Source organism: Tenrec ecaudatus, chromosome 1, assembly GCF_050624435.1.
Source record: "Tenrec ecaudatus isolate mTenEca1 chromosome 1, mTenEca1.hap1, whole genome shotgun sequence".
Taxonomy (NCBI): domain Eukaryota; kingdom Metazoa; phylum Chordata; class Mammalia; order Afrosoricida; family Tenrecidae; genus Tenrec; species Tenrec ecaudatus.
In genome coordinates this window covers 229,979,939-229,993,114 of record NC_134530.1, presented here as the reverse complement: position 1 = coordinate 229,993,114, position 13,176 = coordinate 229,979,939, and the positions used below count along the sequence as shown (strand labels likewise).

Here is a 13,176-nt window from a genome sequence, read left to right as displayed (position 1 = left end):
TGACATTCTACAAGTTTCTAGAATATCGGGTGCCTTATTTACATAATGAAGTATTTGTCCATGCTCACATACTTTAGAATCATTTAAAATAGGTGTGGAAGAGAAAAGTACCTACTTAGTTTCCAACGAATTTTCTCTAGGGTGATAATAGGTCTCTATTCTTTACCTGTTGAACTTCTCACCAGATACAGTGCCTATCCAATTAGCAAAGATTAAAAGCACCAATATGGCTGAGAGAATTCTCATACACTGCTGGTGGCAATGGAAACTGGCACACTGTCTAAAAGGTTTCTACATAGCATACATGGTACACTGTAAAAATAGGAGTACCTTTAACTGGGCGATTTCATTTATATGAGTTGGTTCTCACTATAGTAACCTTCTCGATCTTAAGAGCTGTTACACAACTGGGATTAATGTGATTCTTCATAATAGAAACTAATGGACTAACGTTCCATTGTTATCCATAAGGTTTTCAATGGCTAATTTTCTAAGGGTACTACCAGATCTTTCTTCCTAGTCTGGAAATTCTGATAAAACCTGCTCACCAGTGATCCAAAATCGGTGGCTAGGAGGGGGTAGGAGACCTGGTAGGGCTTGATCAAGGCAAATGTAACTGAGAGGAATTATCTAAAATCAAATGGAGGCTGAGCATGATAGTGGGGGAAGAGGAAAGTAAAAGGAAACAGAGGAAAGACAAGGAGGCAAAGGGCATTTATAGAGGACTAAATAAAGGCATACATGTATGTAAATATGTTTATATACGATGATGGGGAAATAGATATATGTGCATGTATTTATAGGTTTAGTATTAAAGTAGATGGACATTGGGCCTCCACTCAAGTACTCCATCAATTTAAGAACACTTTGTTCTATTAATCTGGCATTCCATGATGCTCACCTTCCAACACGATCACTGAAGACAAAGTGGGTGAACAAGTAAATGTGGTGAAGAAAGCTGATGGTGCCTGGCTATCAAAAGATATAGCATCTGGGGTCTTAAAGGCATGAAGATAAACAAGTGGCCATCTGACTGAGAAGAAACAAAGCCCACATGGAAAAAGCACACCAGTGTGTGTGAGATCACAAGGTATCCATGGGATCAGGTACCCGGCATCAAAAAACAAAAAAATCATATCATTGTGAATGAGGGGGAGTTAAGAGTGAAGACCCAAAGCCCATGTGTAGGCAAATGGACATCAGTCAGGGTGCAGTGTAGCAATGATGAAACCTACAACTTTCCTCTAGTTCTTTAATGCTTCCTCCCTCCCGCCCCCACCACTATCATCCCAATTCTACCTTACAAATCCAGCTAGACCAGAGGATGTCCGCTGGTACAGATGGAACTGGAAACACAGGGAATCCAGGAGAGATAAACCCCTCAGGACCAGTGGTGAGAGGGGTGATAACGGGAGGGTGGAGCAAAGGTGGGGTGGAAAGGAGGAACCATTAACAAGGATCTACATATAATGTACCCCCTAGGGGATGGACAACAGAAAACTGAGTGAAGGGAGACGTCAGACAGTGTAAGACATGACAAAATAATTTATAAATTATCAAGGGTTCATGAGGGAGAGGGGTGTGGAGGGAGGGGAAAATGAGGAGCTGATACCAAGGGCTCAAGTAGAAAGAAAATGTTTTGAGAATGATGATGGCAGCAGATGTACAGATGTGCTTGACACAGTGGATGGATGGATTGTGATAAGAGTTGTACGACCCCCAATAAAATGATTTAAAAGCAAACAAACAAAACCTGCCCACCATGGGTTACCCTGCTGATGGGATTTTAAATACCACCCTAGCTTCCAGCATCACAGCAACACACAAGCAGGACAAACTTGACAGATGAGGATGTGTGCCGAAGAAGTCATATGAGCAGCAGCATGATGTGAAGAACACAGCACCAGGTTGGGAGGAAGGCAACATATGGTATGCAAATAACACAACCTTGCTTGATGTAAGTGAAGACAGCTTGGATTACTAATAATGAGGGGCAAAGAGTGTAGCCTCCAGTACTGAAATTGAAGGAAACAAAAACCTTTCTAATTAGATAAACAAACAACAGCATGATAAATTAAGAAAGTGAAGTTGTCAATGGTTTCATTCTAGTTGAATCAATAATCAATGTACATGGGAGCGACAGTTAAGAAATCACATGCTGTCTTCGGCACTTTAGCTGCAAAAGACCCATCTACTGTTCCCAAAGCCAAAGAGGCCACTTTATTAAGATGTGCCCATCCACGCCCTGGTCTTGTCCGTTCCCTAACATGTATGAGAAAGTTGGGCAAGGAAAGAGGAAGTGGAAGAATGAAGCACTCAATCTGTGGCGTCGGTAACGAATATTGAATCTACTGCAGAGTACCAGAAGAACAAACAAACCGGTCTTAGAAGAAATAGAACCAGAAGGCTCCTTAGAAGCGAGGATGAGCAGGCTTTGGCTCACAGTGGGATATGCTGTTAGAAAAATCCAGCTGCGACAACAGGATGTTGGGGTTGGTAGGAGGTCAGCCAAACAGAGGGAAGCCCTCAGTGGGAGGGACCGACCCAACAGGGAATAGAAGAGGCTCATGCATATGGGTGATCGTGACGATGGCGTCATGCACGAGGGCACAGCGAGTTGGAACATGCATTATGACAATAACACATGGAATAAATTATGGCATATCTGCACAGTAGAAACTTACATAGACATTCAAAAGGGTGCCTATAAATGGGTTGAGTGGCATGGTCAGGTAGTCCCAATATAATATTACAATAACCATTTATGCAGATGACTACACACATATCCATACATGGAATATATATTTTAAAAGCCGCTGCCATTGAGTCAGTCCTGACTCACAGTGACCCGTAGGGCAGAGTGGGTCCAGCCATAGAGTCTGCAAGACTGTACATTTTACAGAATCAGCCTGCCAAGTCTTTCTCCCACGGAGCCGCTGGGGGCTTCGAATCACTAACCTTTGGGTTGCCCTATTAGGCTTCCTAAGTTTAGAAGAATGGGTGTAAATTGTTATTCCTGTCTGGGAGGTACCCCACCCCCACCCCGCACGGCCACTTCTTGTCCAAATAAGTATTTTAAAACCACTGAATGGACGCAGAAGTCTCTTTTATTCTAGCTCACCGATGCCAATCATGTGTATCCGTCGATCAGGAAGAGCCGATGCCACTTACTCCCCCAGCCCAGCTCTGTGCCCACCCCCCACCCGCACCCGCACCCACCCCCACCCCCACCCCCAAGCAAGGGCCCTGGCTCACCAAGCGGTCCTGGACGCACGGCGTCGCCACCAGCCATCGGACTCTGTTCTCCACAGTGACTCCCAGCCAGTTGAGGGCGGCCCAGCACCAGAGGTCATCGGAGCCGCCATGCCAATAGCCCACAAATGCAAACGTCATCGCGGTGGAAAACAGTGTTCCCAGCAGGCCGTGCTGGGACCCGCCGACCGGAATGTACACGTACCTGCAGAAAGAAGAGGCCGGTCTCTGTCACACCCCTGCTCCCCGGGCTGGGTTCTCCTTGTCACCCACCGCGGGGCCCTGGATGCTCCATCAGGCAAGGAGCTGACAGAAACAGCCCTCGGCTCCCTTGGGCTTTCTGTGAGATGACCGCCCAGGGACAAAGCACCCAGGCAGGACCCCAACAAGCCGGGAAGGAAGGCACAGTGCGTGCCGAGCTGCGGAAAGGGGCAGGCCCAGCCCGCGTGTCCACGCACACACCACCAGTTCGCTGCTGGCTATCTGCGAACACCAAACTTCAGGGAGGCACGTGTGTTCTGCTGAAGCCGGGAAGATTATAAGAAGTCTGTTATCTAATGGCATTTGGTGAACGCACACCCTTAAACTGTAGTCCTGGGGGACCCGAGAAGTGCCCAATGCGGTTCCCTCAGCTTTCCAGGCAGGCTGCCCAGGGGCAGCCGTGAATGTATAAGCGAAGGGAAGAGCTGGGGCTCCGGCGGGTCAAGCCATGCCCTCCCCTCACCCCCTCCCCCAATGCACAGCCACCCCTCACCATGTGCCGCACTCGGAGACAGCTGGCTGGCAGGGCCACACCTGCGAGCAGGGCTTTCCCCATAGAGCGGCCCACAACTCACACGTTGGGCTGCCAGGCCCTGAAGAGCTGGAGCCACACTCTTCTTGCCGCAGGAATTTGAAAGGTCGGCCTTCCTTGTTGGGAGGCCCTGGGGAGCACTCATACTTAGCTCTCAGCTCCTAACTGGAAGGCTGGTGGTTGGAATCCCCCTGCAGGTGTCTCGGGAGTAGGGCTTGGGCAAGCCAGTTCCAAAAACATTGAGAACCCTTTGGGGCACATTGCACTCCGTCAGGAACCTCAAATGAGAGGGGATCCGCTCCACGGACACTGGTTTCCTTTACTGTTAGGCAGTGTGTCTGATCCAGCTCCTCAGGAGGGAAAGGGGAACAATTGCTTGGATACTCAGTGTGTTACAGGGACAGAATTACAGTCTTCATACATGTGTTTTGTATGATCCTTTGAAGCATCGTATGGCTTACACCTGATTTATGCCTGTCATCCTAGCCAGCTTAGTGTTTTCCCTGTTTACATATTATTTTCATTTCTTAGAAGAAATTTTATTTTGAAAAGAGTTTCTTTTTATCATTTTATTGGGGGCTCGTACAGCTCTTATCACAATCCATACATCCATACATTGTGTTGAGCACATTTGTACATGTGGTGCTATTTTGCCATCATTTTCAAAGCATTTTTGTTCTACGTGAGCCCTTGGTATCAGCTCCTCAGAAAGAGTTCTTGACTAAGCCCATGGCCAACATGTCAAGTCCAACTCGCAGTGACTGGGATAGTCAGGATCTGTGTCAGCTCCACAGGGCATGCGCCCTCTGTGGTTTGGCAATTGAGATCTAGTAATCCCCCGTGATGTGATCCAACTCCATGATGAGATCTGCCGTGACCAGTCAGCAGTTAAGGGAAGATTGAGGTGAAGTGCAACCCTTTTGTTTAATTGAAAGGACATTTTTTCAGGGATGTGGCCTAATTTCTATGAAAGGGGATGCTGCGGAGAAAGATTGTTAACTTTTTGCTGGGTCTGAATTCTGCATCTAGCTTGTCCACCTCTGGTTCTTTGAACTTCAGACAACTGCCTGACATATGACTTGCCAACCTTGGGGGCCATCAGTAGATGGCATCTGACCTGCTGCCTGGGATGTATTCATTTCTTCAGTCACAAGCCTGACTTGCTGACCTTGGCTGCGTTCACCTTTTCAGCCTATGGTGTTCCTGCTGATCCTGGGTGCATTATCCCCGATGCTACTCACGTCAGGAGAAGCCTCCAGCTTAACACCTGACCCAAGGAGTGGAAACTGAACTGGACCTACCCACTTCTACAACTGTGTGAGGCATTTTCTTGAGATAAATGTCTCACTACCTACCTACCTACCATCTATCTATCTATCTATCTATCTATCTATCTATCTATCTATCTATCTATCTATCTAACTGTCATGTGTCTAGTTGTCTTTGTTCTTTTGAGAACTCGGTCTAACGGACCTAGGGTTGTCAAGGCTGTAATCTCTACAGAAGAAGACGACCACATCTTTCTGCTACAGAACGGCTGGTGGCTGGAAGCACCAAATTTAATTTTTGACTAGAATATCTTTTTTATCATCAAACCAAAAAGAAAGAGAAAAGAAAAAAAACCAAATCGATTTATATCAATAAATATCTCAAATGGTGATATAATTGTACATTCAAATTATATTTATTTTTAGAGTATTCCCTTTCACTCTCCATGGGCTTCATATAGATGATAAATGTATGATCACCCTCAAACAAAAAAACTCACTCACTGTCATCGAGTTGGCTTTAACTCGGTGATCCTACAGAACAGAGTAGAATTGCCCCTGTGGTTTGAGGCTATACATCTTTATGAGAGTAGAAAGCATCATCTTTCTCCCAGGGAGCAACTGGCAAGTTCAAACTGCTGACCTTCTAGTTAGTAGCCCCACTGGTAACCCAGCAACCCACCAAAGCTCCTTGGACAGTCGCCTTTCATAAATGAGCAGATTGCAGATACCACGGCAGCTTGGTCAAGGCACGCAGCTGGAAGGGAAAGAGCTGGAATAGAGACATCTCGCTCTGCACCAAAGTGAGGCTTTTCCATTTCACCTGAGTTTATCTTCAAAGCTATCACTCGCTCTAATCTCAGATGACCACTTGACAGCGCAGCATGTAAACATGTAATCATTTTCAAAACAGAGAAACAAAGTACAACAGCGTTCTCCTGTGTAATCACACGGCCATCTTGGCAGTGGTGTTCACAAACACGGAGCAAGTACATCTGCTATCACTCATGGATCTGGGGCTCCGGGACACTCCCAGTATTGTGGTAGCACAGACAGGTGACAGTGCGCCTGCCAAAGGACAAGTGAATTTGGTTGTGAAACAATCGCAGACAAGCTCCATAGTAGGTGTGGGAGTTGTAGACCAGACCACACCACACCTCACTCCACCAATTCTGACTCTGTAAGACAGAGAAGAACTGCCTCTGCGAATTTCCAACAATGTCACTCTTTATGGAAGTAGAGAACCTCATCTTTCCAGGAGGACTTTAAGAGGAGGGTAGGAGGGAGGTCAAATGGGGTATGGAAAGTCGTAAGAGCAATGGGAAGGCATATAGCAGCGGTTCTCAACCTGTGAGTCAAGACCCCTTTAGGGGTTTAATGACCCTTTCACAGGGGTCGCCGGATAAATAACAGTAGCAAAGTGACAGTTATGAAGTAGCAACAGAAATAATTTTATGGTTGGGGGTCACCACAACATGAAGAACTGTGTTAAAGGGCCGCGGCATTAGGAAGGTTGAGGACCCCTGGCCTAGAGGATGGGTTTTACTAGGCAAAGGGGAGGAGAATGTATTCTCTGTAAAGACCCCACCAAAGACCTCAAGAGGGACTGGGTTAAGAGCCACAAGTCAGCAGAGCCCTGGGCAATCTTATTTGATGCTCTGCTGCCCCCTAGAGGCGGCTTGGCTATCAGTGGTAGGCAGGTGCAGCGGCCAAACTTCAACCCCAATTCTGGGGGCCTTTCCACCCCCGTAGAGGTGAAGGCTGAGACTGCACCCACCTGGGCATTTGTTTCCCTGCGTCACCCTTCATTTTATGCAATGTGTTGCGTGTGACAAGGCTGCTGGGAAAAGAAGAAGAGCATGAGCGAGCTAAGTTCGAGTCTAATGAATGACAACTGTTTAAGGATAACTTGAAGCTATTTTTATTTCTTATGTTTTTGGAACACAAGTTGTCTAATCACTCTCCTATCCCAATGGGCCTGTTTCACGCTGTGGTTGCAGTTCTGTTTGAATCTTACTATTGTAAGAAGCAAGTTGCAATGTACGTGTCACACAAAAATCATTGTGCGTTAAAATATCAAAATAAAAAGTGCCAACCCTTCCTTTCTCTTCATCTCATCATCCACACTAATAGCACTTAATATTGGATTCAGTGCTTTAAAAGGGCACACTCTCAAGCTTGTGACGAGGAAGCATCGTGCCATAACTACACTCCCAGCTATTTTAGATGTCTCCTGGCACGATGGCTTTGTGACTTTGCCTTCGAAATGACAGCCGACAGAAATCTCTGGGAGCTACTTTCATTCCAGAAATTCATATGGCAGATCTCCAAGGACATGAGGCTGCTTATTTCAAATCAGAATGGGGGATGGTTCCAGCCTTCAAGAGAAAAGCCTTTTGTTTCGTTCCGGGTGTCTAGAGGCAGTAGGCACTCCTCAGAAGTGAAAGCAGAGATGGCACCTGCTCCCTTGGCCATGCTGCTGTTGAGGCAGATGTCTGGCCACTGGGCTAAAGAAGTGGGTGTTCCATGGTCACTGGGGTGAGAGATGAGCTGCTGCTGGATGGGATAAGTGAAGGGGAGAAATCTCTCTCCAGGACCCCCACTATCAGAAACAATACAAGAATCTGCTCTGCAGCTAGAGGTGGGAGTGATGGTGAGACCACCATCTGGTTAACACGTTAGTCTTCAAATCACAGTGTTTTGGATGTGACAGGCCAGTTCTACTCTGTCCTACAGAGTCAGTCTGTTGAAACTGACTCCATGACAGTGAGTTTGCAGTTGGGTGGACCAAGGAGAGTTTTCAGCTATTGCTCGGTGACAGAGGGGCAGAGGTACAAATTCAATTTCTGATTAAACCAAAGAGTTCTTCTCATGGTGCAGTGGTTCACTGTTTGGCTGCGAACCCAAAGGTCACGGGTTCAAACTCACCAGTCACTCGCGTGCAGAAGGATGGGACAGTCTACACCCGTGAAGGTTTACAGCCTTGAAACCCCTTTGGGGTCATTGAGTTGGATTCTATTTGAGAGCAGTGGGTTTCGTTTAGGGATTTTTGTCTACCTGCACTTTATAGGACAATGAATGGTGTGTTTTCTTTTTACAGATTCAATCATAGTCCGTCCCATGATTAATACAAACAGAATACTGCCTGAGACCTGCTGCACAGTGAAGCTGATTTCCCAGCGGACGGAAGAACGCAATCAGCCTCACTCCCTGAGCAGCAGCAGTGAAAGGAGTGTTGCGTGGCAGTGGCCCTGGGTGTGGCTGGCTTCGCGTGGTCACTGCTCACGGAGAATGAGGGTCGAGGAGATGAACATTTACCTTCAGCCACTTTTCACATCCACAAGCACCTCCTGGCGTCAATTCAACACAGCACACCCCTAACTCAAAACGACGAGTCGCCAGCCCGTGCTGCTGTTACTGCGAGGTGCCATCAGGTCAACTTTGACTCGCGGTGGCCCCATAGACAACACAACAAAACGTTACCCAATCCTGCCCCATCTCCCCAGAGGCTGGCAATGTGTGAGCCCGTTGGATTCGCCGCTGCATAGTTGTATTGCATTTTAACCTAAGGGTTCATTTTCCAGTGTCATACAGGGATGCTTCTGTTGTCATCCATAGAGCTTCCCTGGCTAATCTTCAGAAGTAGATCAGTAAACCTTCCTTCCTAGTCTGTCTTAATCTGGAAGCTCAGCGGAAGCCTATCCACCATGGGTGCCCCTGCCGGTCTTTGACATACTGGTGGCATAGCTGCCAACATCAGAGTGGTATCCAAACCATCAGAGTATGACAAACTGGTAGAAGAGTGGTTGGTGAAACCTGATAAACACTATTAATCCTGAGCGCCCATGCTCCAGGGGGTTTGTGTACAGCAAAGCAGGCGAAAACCAGAACCGCTCTGTGATAGTTAGGTCTTTTGTGCCAACATGGCTCCTGTAGGAACATGTGGGTGGAGGTTAGCCTGTCAATCAGGTCGCAGCTTGGAGGGCACCTGAGATCTCTGCCTTCACCTTCCTTTGATGAGCCACATGGAGACCTGTGTCCTCCCTGGAGATGCTTCCACCACCATTGGATCCACACATCTCTGCACCCACCGGCCTGTGATCTTCCTGCAGTCTGCATCATTGCACGTGGCTGCGTGAGTCTGAAGAGTGATATATGGAATAGTATAGAACTTAAGGACTTGATTTGGACTGGGCTGGGAGGTTATATATAAATTAGTGTCCCTTAATTTGTTTCTCTAGTCAACTTGCTCTAACACACCATGTTAAGGCAGAAACCTTTCATTAAAAAGTTCAAATATTTTCCACAAAAATGACCAATAGAAAAGTAGTAACACTGTAGCCTGTCAAAGGTGGAAAACTAGCAAGATCTAGAAAATTTAGGGAGTCCCATTGAGTTCTCACTCTCACTACAGATAGTTTCTCTGTGTATTGTCCCATGTATATATAGGAGCCCTGGTGGTGTAGTGGTTCTCGTCGGACTTCCATCTCCAAAGTCTGCAGTTCAAAGCCATCATCTGCTCCTCAGAAGAAAGGCGGGGGTTTCTACTCCTGGAAACTGTTACAGTCTCAGAAACTCACAGGGGCAGTTCTACTCTGTCCTGGAGGGTTGCTATGAGTCAGAATCACCTCAATGGTAGGGAGTTTCTTTCTTTTTTGAGGTATAGGTTTCACTGTATGTTGTTTTTAATCGTTGAGAGTAATTATGGCCAGGACTACTTTATACGAGAGAGATAGGGTTTAAACCTAGAACCCTCTGGTCTAAGGTCTGTGTTCTATTATATTACACCCCTTATCATAAATGGAACGTTTCTTGGTAGGCCAGTCCTTTTACTTCACTAGATCTCCCAAGAAGTCTTTACAGAAATGCCCACTAGTATTTTATTAACTGAAGCCATCCTTTCTAATAAAGGAGTCTTGCTCCAAAGAACAATGCTCAGTATTTATGAAGAAAGTAGACCAAACAGGAGCCTGGTGGTGCAGTGGCAAGAGCACCCAATTCATGAGCCAAAGGTCAGCACTTCAAACTCACCAGCCACTCCATGGGAGGAAGGTGTGCCAGTCTGCTGTGTAAAGATCATAGTCTCGGAAAACCGATGGGCTGGTTCGACCCTGTCGTACCGCATCGCTGTGTGTTGTAACAGACTCCACAGCAATGGGTGTACAGTTAGGGAGACCAATGAAATCTTTAAACTATTGCTCAGAGCCAGAGACCAGAGCTTTAAACTCAATATCTGGACAGACCAAATAGTTCCTCTGTCATTCCAGCAGGCATGATGTCGGCTATCTTAACCATGCTAGTATCCTGTAGCTGTCTGGTCAGTGGCCATAAGGAATGGATGCTTAGTGATAAGTGGGGTAGAGATGGAGCTGCTACTGAGTGGGTATATGTTGGAGAGGAGCACAAATCTCTCTCCTTTGGATCCACTGTGAGGAACAACTTAAGAATATAACTCACATAGTAGAGTTGGAGGTGGGGCTGGTGAGACGCCACCTGATAAGCACATTAATCTGAAAACCACCACTTTCTTCCTTTCCAAGGATTTATACACTATCTTTAAACATGCCGTCATTGGCTACTTCCAGGCTCCCAAGAAGGCAAGAGGATAAGGCACCTAACACACTCACAAACTTAGTTTTAATGTCCCACTGATAGAGTTGAGCTGGACTTGGAAGTTCTTAGGATTCTATGACTTTTGGTTTCATAGGGTGAGGGCAGTGACTTCTCTTCCAGAAAAGCAAAACCAGTGAAGCTTGTACATGCACATCTATATACACGATTTACATCAGGAAAATGGCTTATGCAGTTGTAGAGGCAAGCAAGTTCCAAGTATGTTGGTCACAATCAGACTGGAGGCTTCTCCTGACTCATGTTGCTACAGGGGTTGATGAACCCAAGATTCAGGGGCCAGATGACAGACTCTGCCTTCAGAGCCAAATGACTGAAAGTTTTACAGTTTGTTGGCAGGCTGCTGGCAACTTCTAGGATCGGCAGACAATGTAACAGGCTGCTGGCTCAAGTTCAAAGAACCAGAAGTCAGATGATGAGCTAGACACAGGATCCCGACCCAGTGAAAAAGAAAGCAAGCTTTTCCACAGCCTCCATCTACCTTGGAAACAGAGGGCGTCCCTGAGCCGCTTTCATCATGGGGAAACCAGTACATATGAACTGCCAAACTCCTGAGGATCTTGCCCAGCCAAGTTGACACAAAACCTCGATCACAGGCAGGCAGGTGTCATGCGAATCAATCTCTGCCTTAGCTTTCTACCTTCTATCCCATTGTTCTCTTGAAAAATCATCAATACTGAACAGGAGATGTCCATGCCTTTGGCGATACCATTTTTGCCTCTAGATGTTACTTCATCTTTTCTGATTTTCCTTTTGCTACTGAAGAGTCCAGGTAGTTTTCTACCTCTTCTACAATGTCTCCCTTTGAATAGCCCAACCCTATTAACAGGCAGAAATTGTCTATGCCACTGAATGAATAGTTAATAATTTTCAGTGGCTTGGCAGACCTTAGACAGGTTGCTCGTCCACAACATAATATAATATAATGTAATGTAATGACGTTCTATGATGTGAACTGATATGGTCAACCAGTCAGTTGAAAGGGGGTTTCCTGAAGGGTGTGGCCTGCCTCCAGGATGTACATGGATATTCTGGCCAAGTTCCTCTTGCTCAGCTCTGAGACCTTTACTCTTTGTATCTTCTGGCTTCTGGCCCCTGGGAAGTAAACCTTCAGAAATCTCCCATCTGCAGATTTCTGATTCACCAGTCCCCACAGTCCCATGAGCCATCAGAGGTCTTCAGCCTGCCACTTGACCTAGGAATTTGGGACCGGCCAGCCCTCACTGCTTCCAACTGCGGGAGCCCTTTCTTTGAAGAAAATCCATCTCCATAGATACTGAGAGAGATTCATGTCTGACTCATATTGCCCCTCCAGAGAAACCAGATTAAGGCAGATGCTTACCAAAAGTTTTCCACAGGAAGAGACACACAGAATATAATTTGCTTTTAATATCTTCATGCCCAGGACAGATGATAATAGAATTTTAATAAGCAAAAACCAGCAGTTGGTTAATGGACAACTAGACACTTTATCCTTTCCAGAGGCCAAATAAAAAACGAAACTATAAAAACAAAACCACTGCTTTTGAGTCGATTCCAATTCATGTGACAGAGTGGACTTGCCTCCGAGGGTTTCCACGGCTATGTAGCTTTATGAAAGTAGACTCCCTCACACCGCCCTTTTGCTCAGCAGGTAAACCTCGAACCAGTGAGCCACCAGGTCTCCTTTGCAGAGTCTGAGAAGGAGCCCATTTCACAGCAGAGGGCTCGTGCTCAGCTCCTTTACAGAAGTATGCTGACTGTAGGTTTCAGACGCAGCTCTGAAAAATTACCTGTTAAAAATGCTACGCCCTACTTGGCAAACAAAATGCTGTAGACGTTATGAAATAGAAATTAAAGTCAAGCTATCTTTAGTGCACACTTAAACTTTTAAGTTCATTTAATTAGATGACAACATTAAATATGCACACATATTTCATTTCACAAAGCGCAGGAAGCTAAGAGTAGTACTGTGCTGGTAAAACCCAAACCTATACCTTTCGTCCCAGAGGTCATTCTGAACCCCATTCTTAGGCCCGAACCCTAACACGGACTTAAAAACTTCTCTAGCTAGCTTGCTCCCAAGGAAGAGGTTGAAAGAGCATGAGTGATTCTGTTTAACTACCTGCCAACAGAGCAGCCTAACAGGGACAGCGGCAATGCAGGCGACAAGGAGGAGCACGGTGCTTGGAAGACATGGCATTGGGTCTTGCTCTGGCCCCTACCAATGTGTGTAAACCTGAGCTTATGGTTACT

The 13,176-nt window shown here is 46.3% G+C and overlaps 1 protein-coding gene across 10 annotated transcripts in view; it reads right to left on the bottom strand.

The window, feature by feature from the left end:
• Nucleotides 1-13,176, bottom strand: part of HHAT (hedgehog acyltransferase) — a 408,436-nt gene that overhangs the window by 88,635 nt on the left and 306,625 nt on the right. For all 10 annotated transcript variants that reach the window (XM_075529943.1, XM_075529933.1, XM_075529928.1 and 7 more), the window contains one exon: nt 3,256-3,457. In XM_075529943.1, coding sequence (XP_075386058.1) covers nt 3,256-3,457 — 202 coding nt within the window. The remainder of the gene's footprint in view (nt 1-3,255; nt 3,458-13,176) is intronic.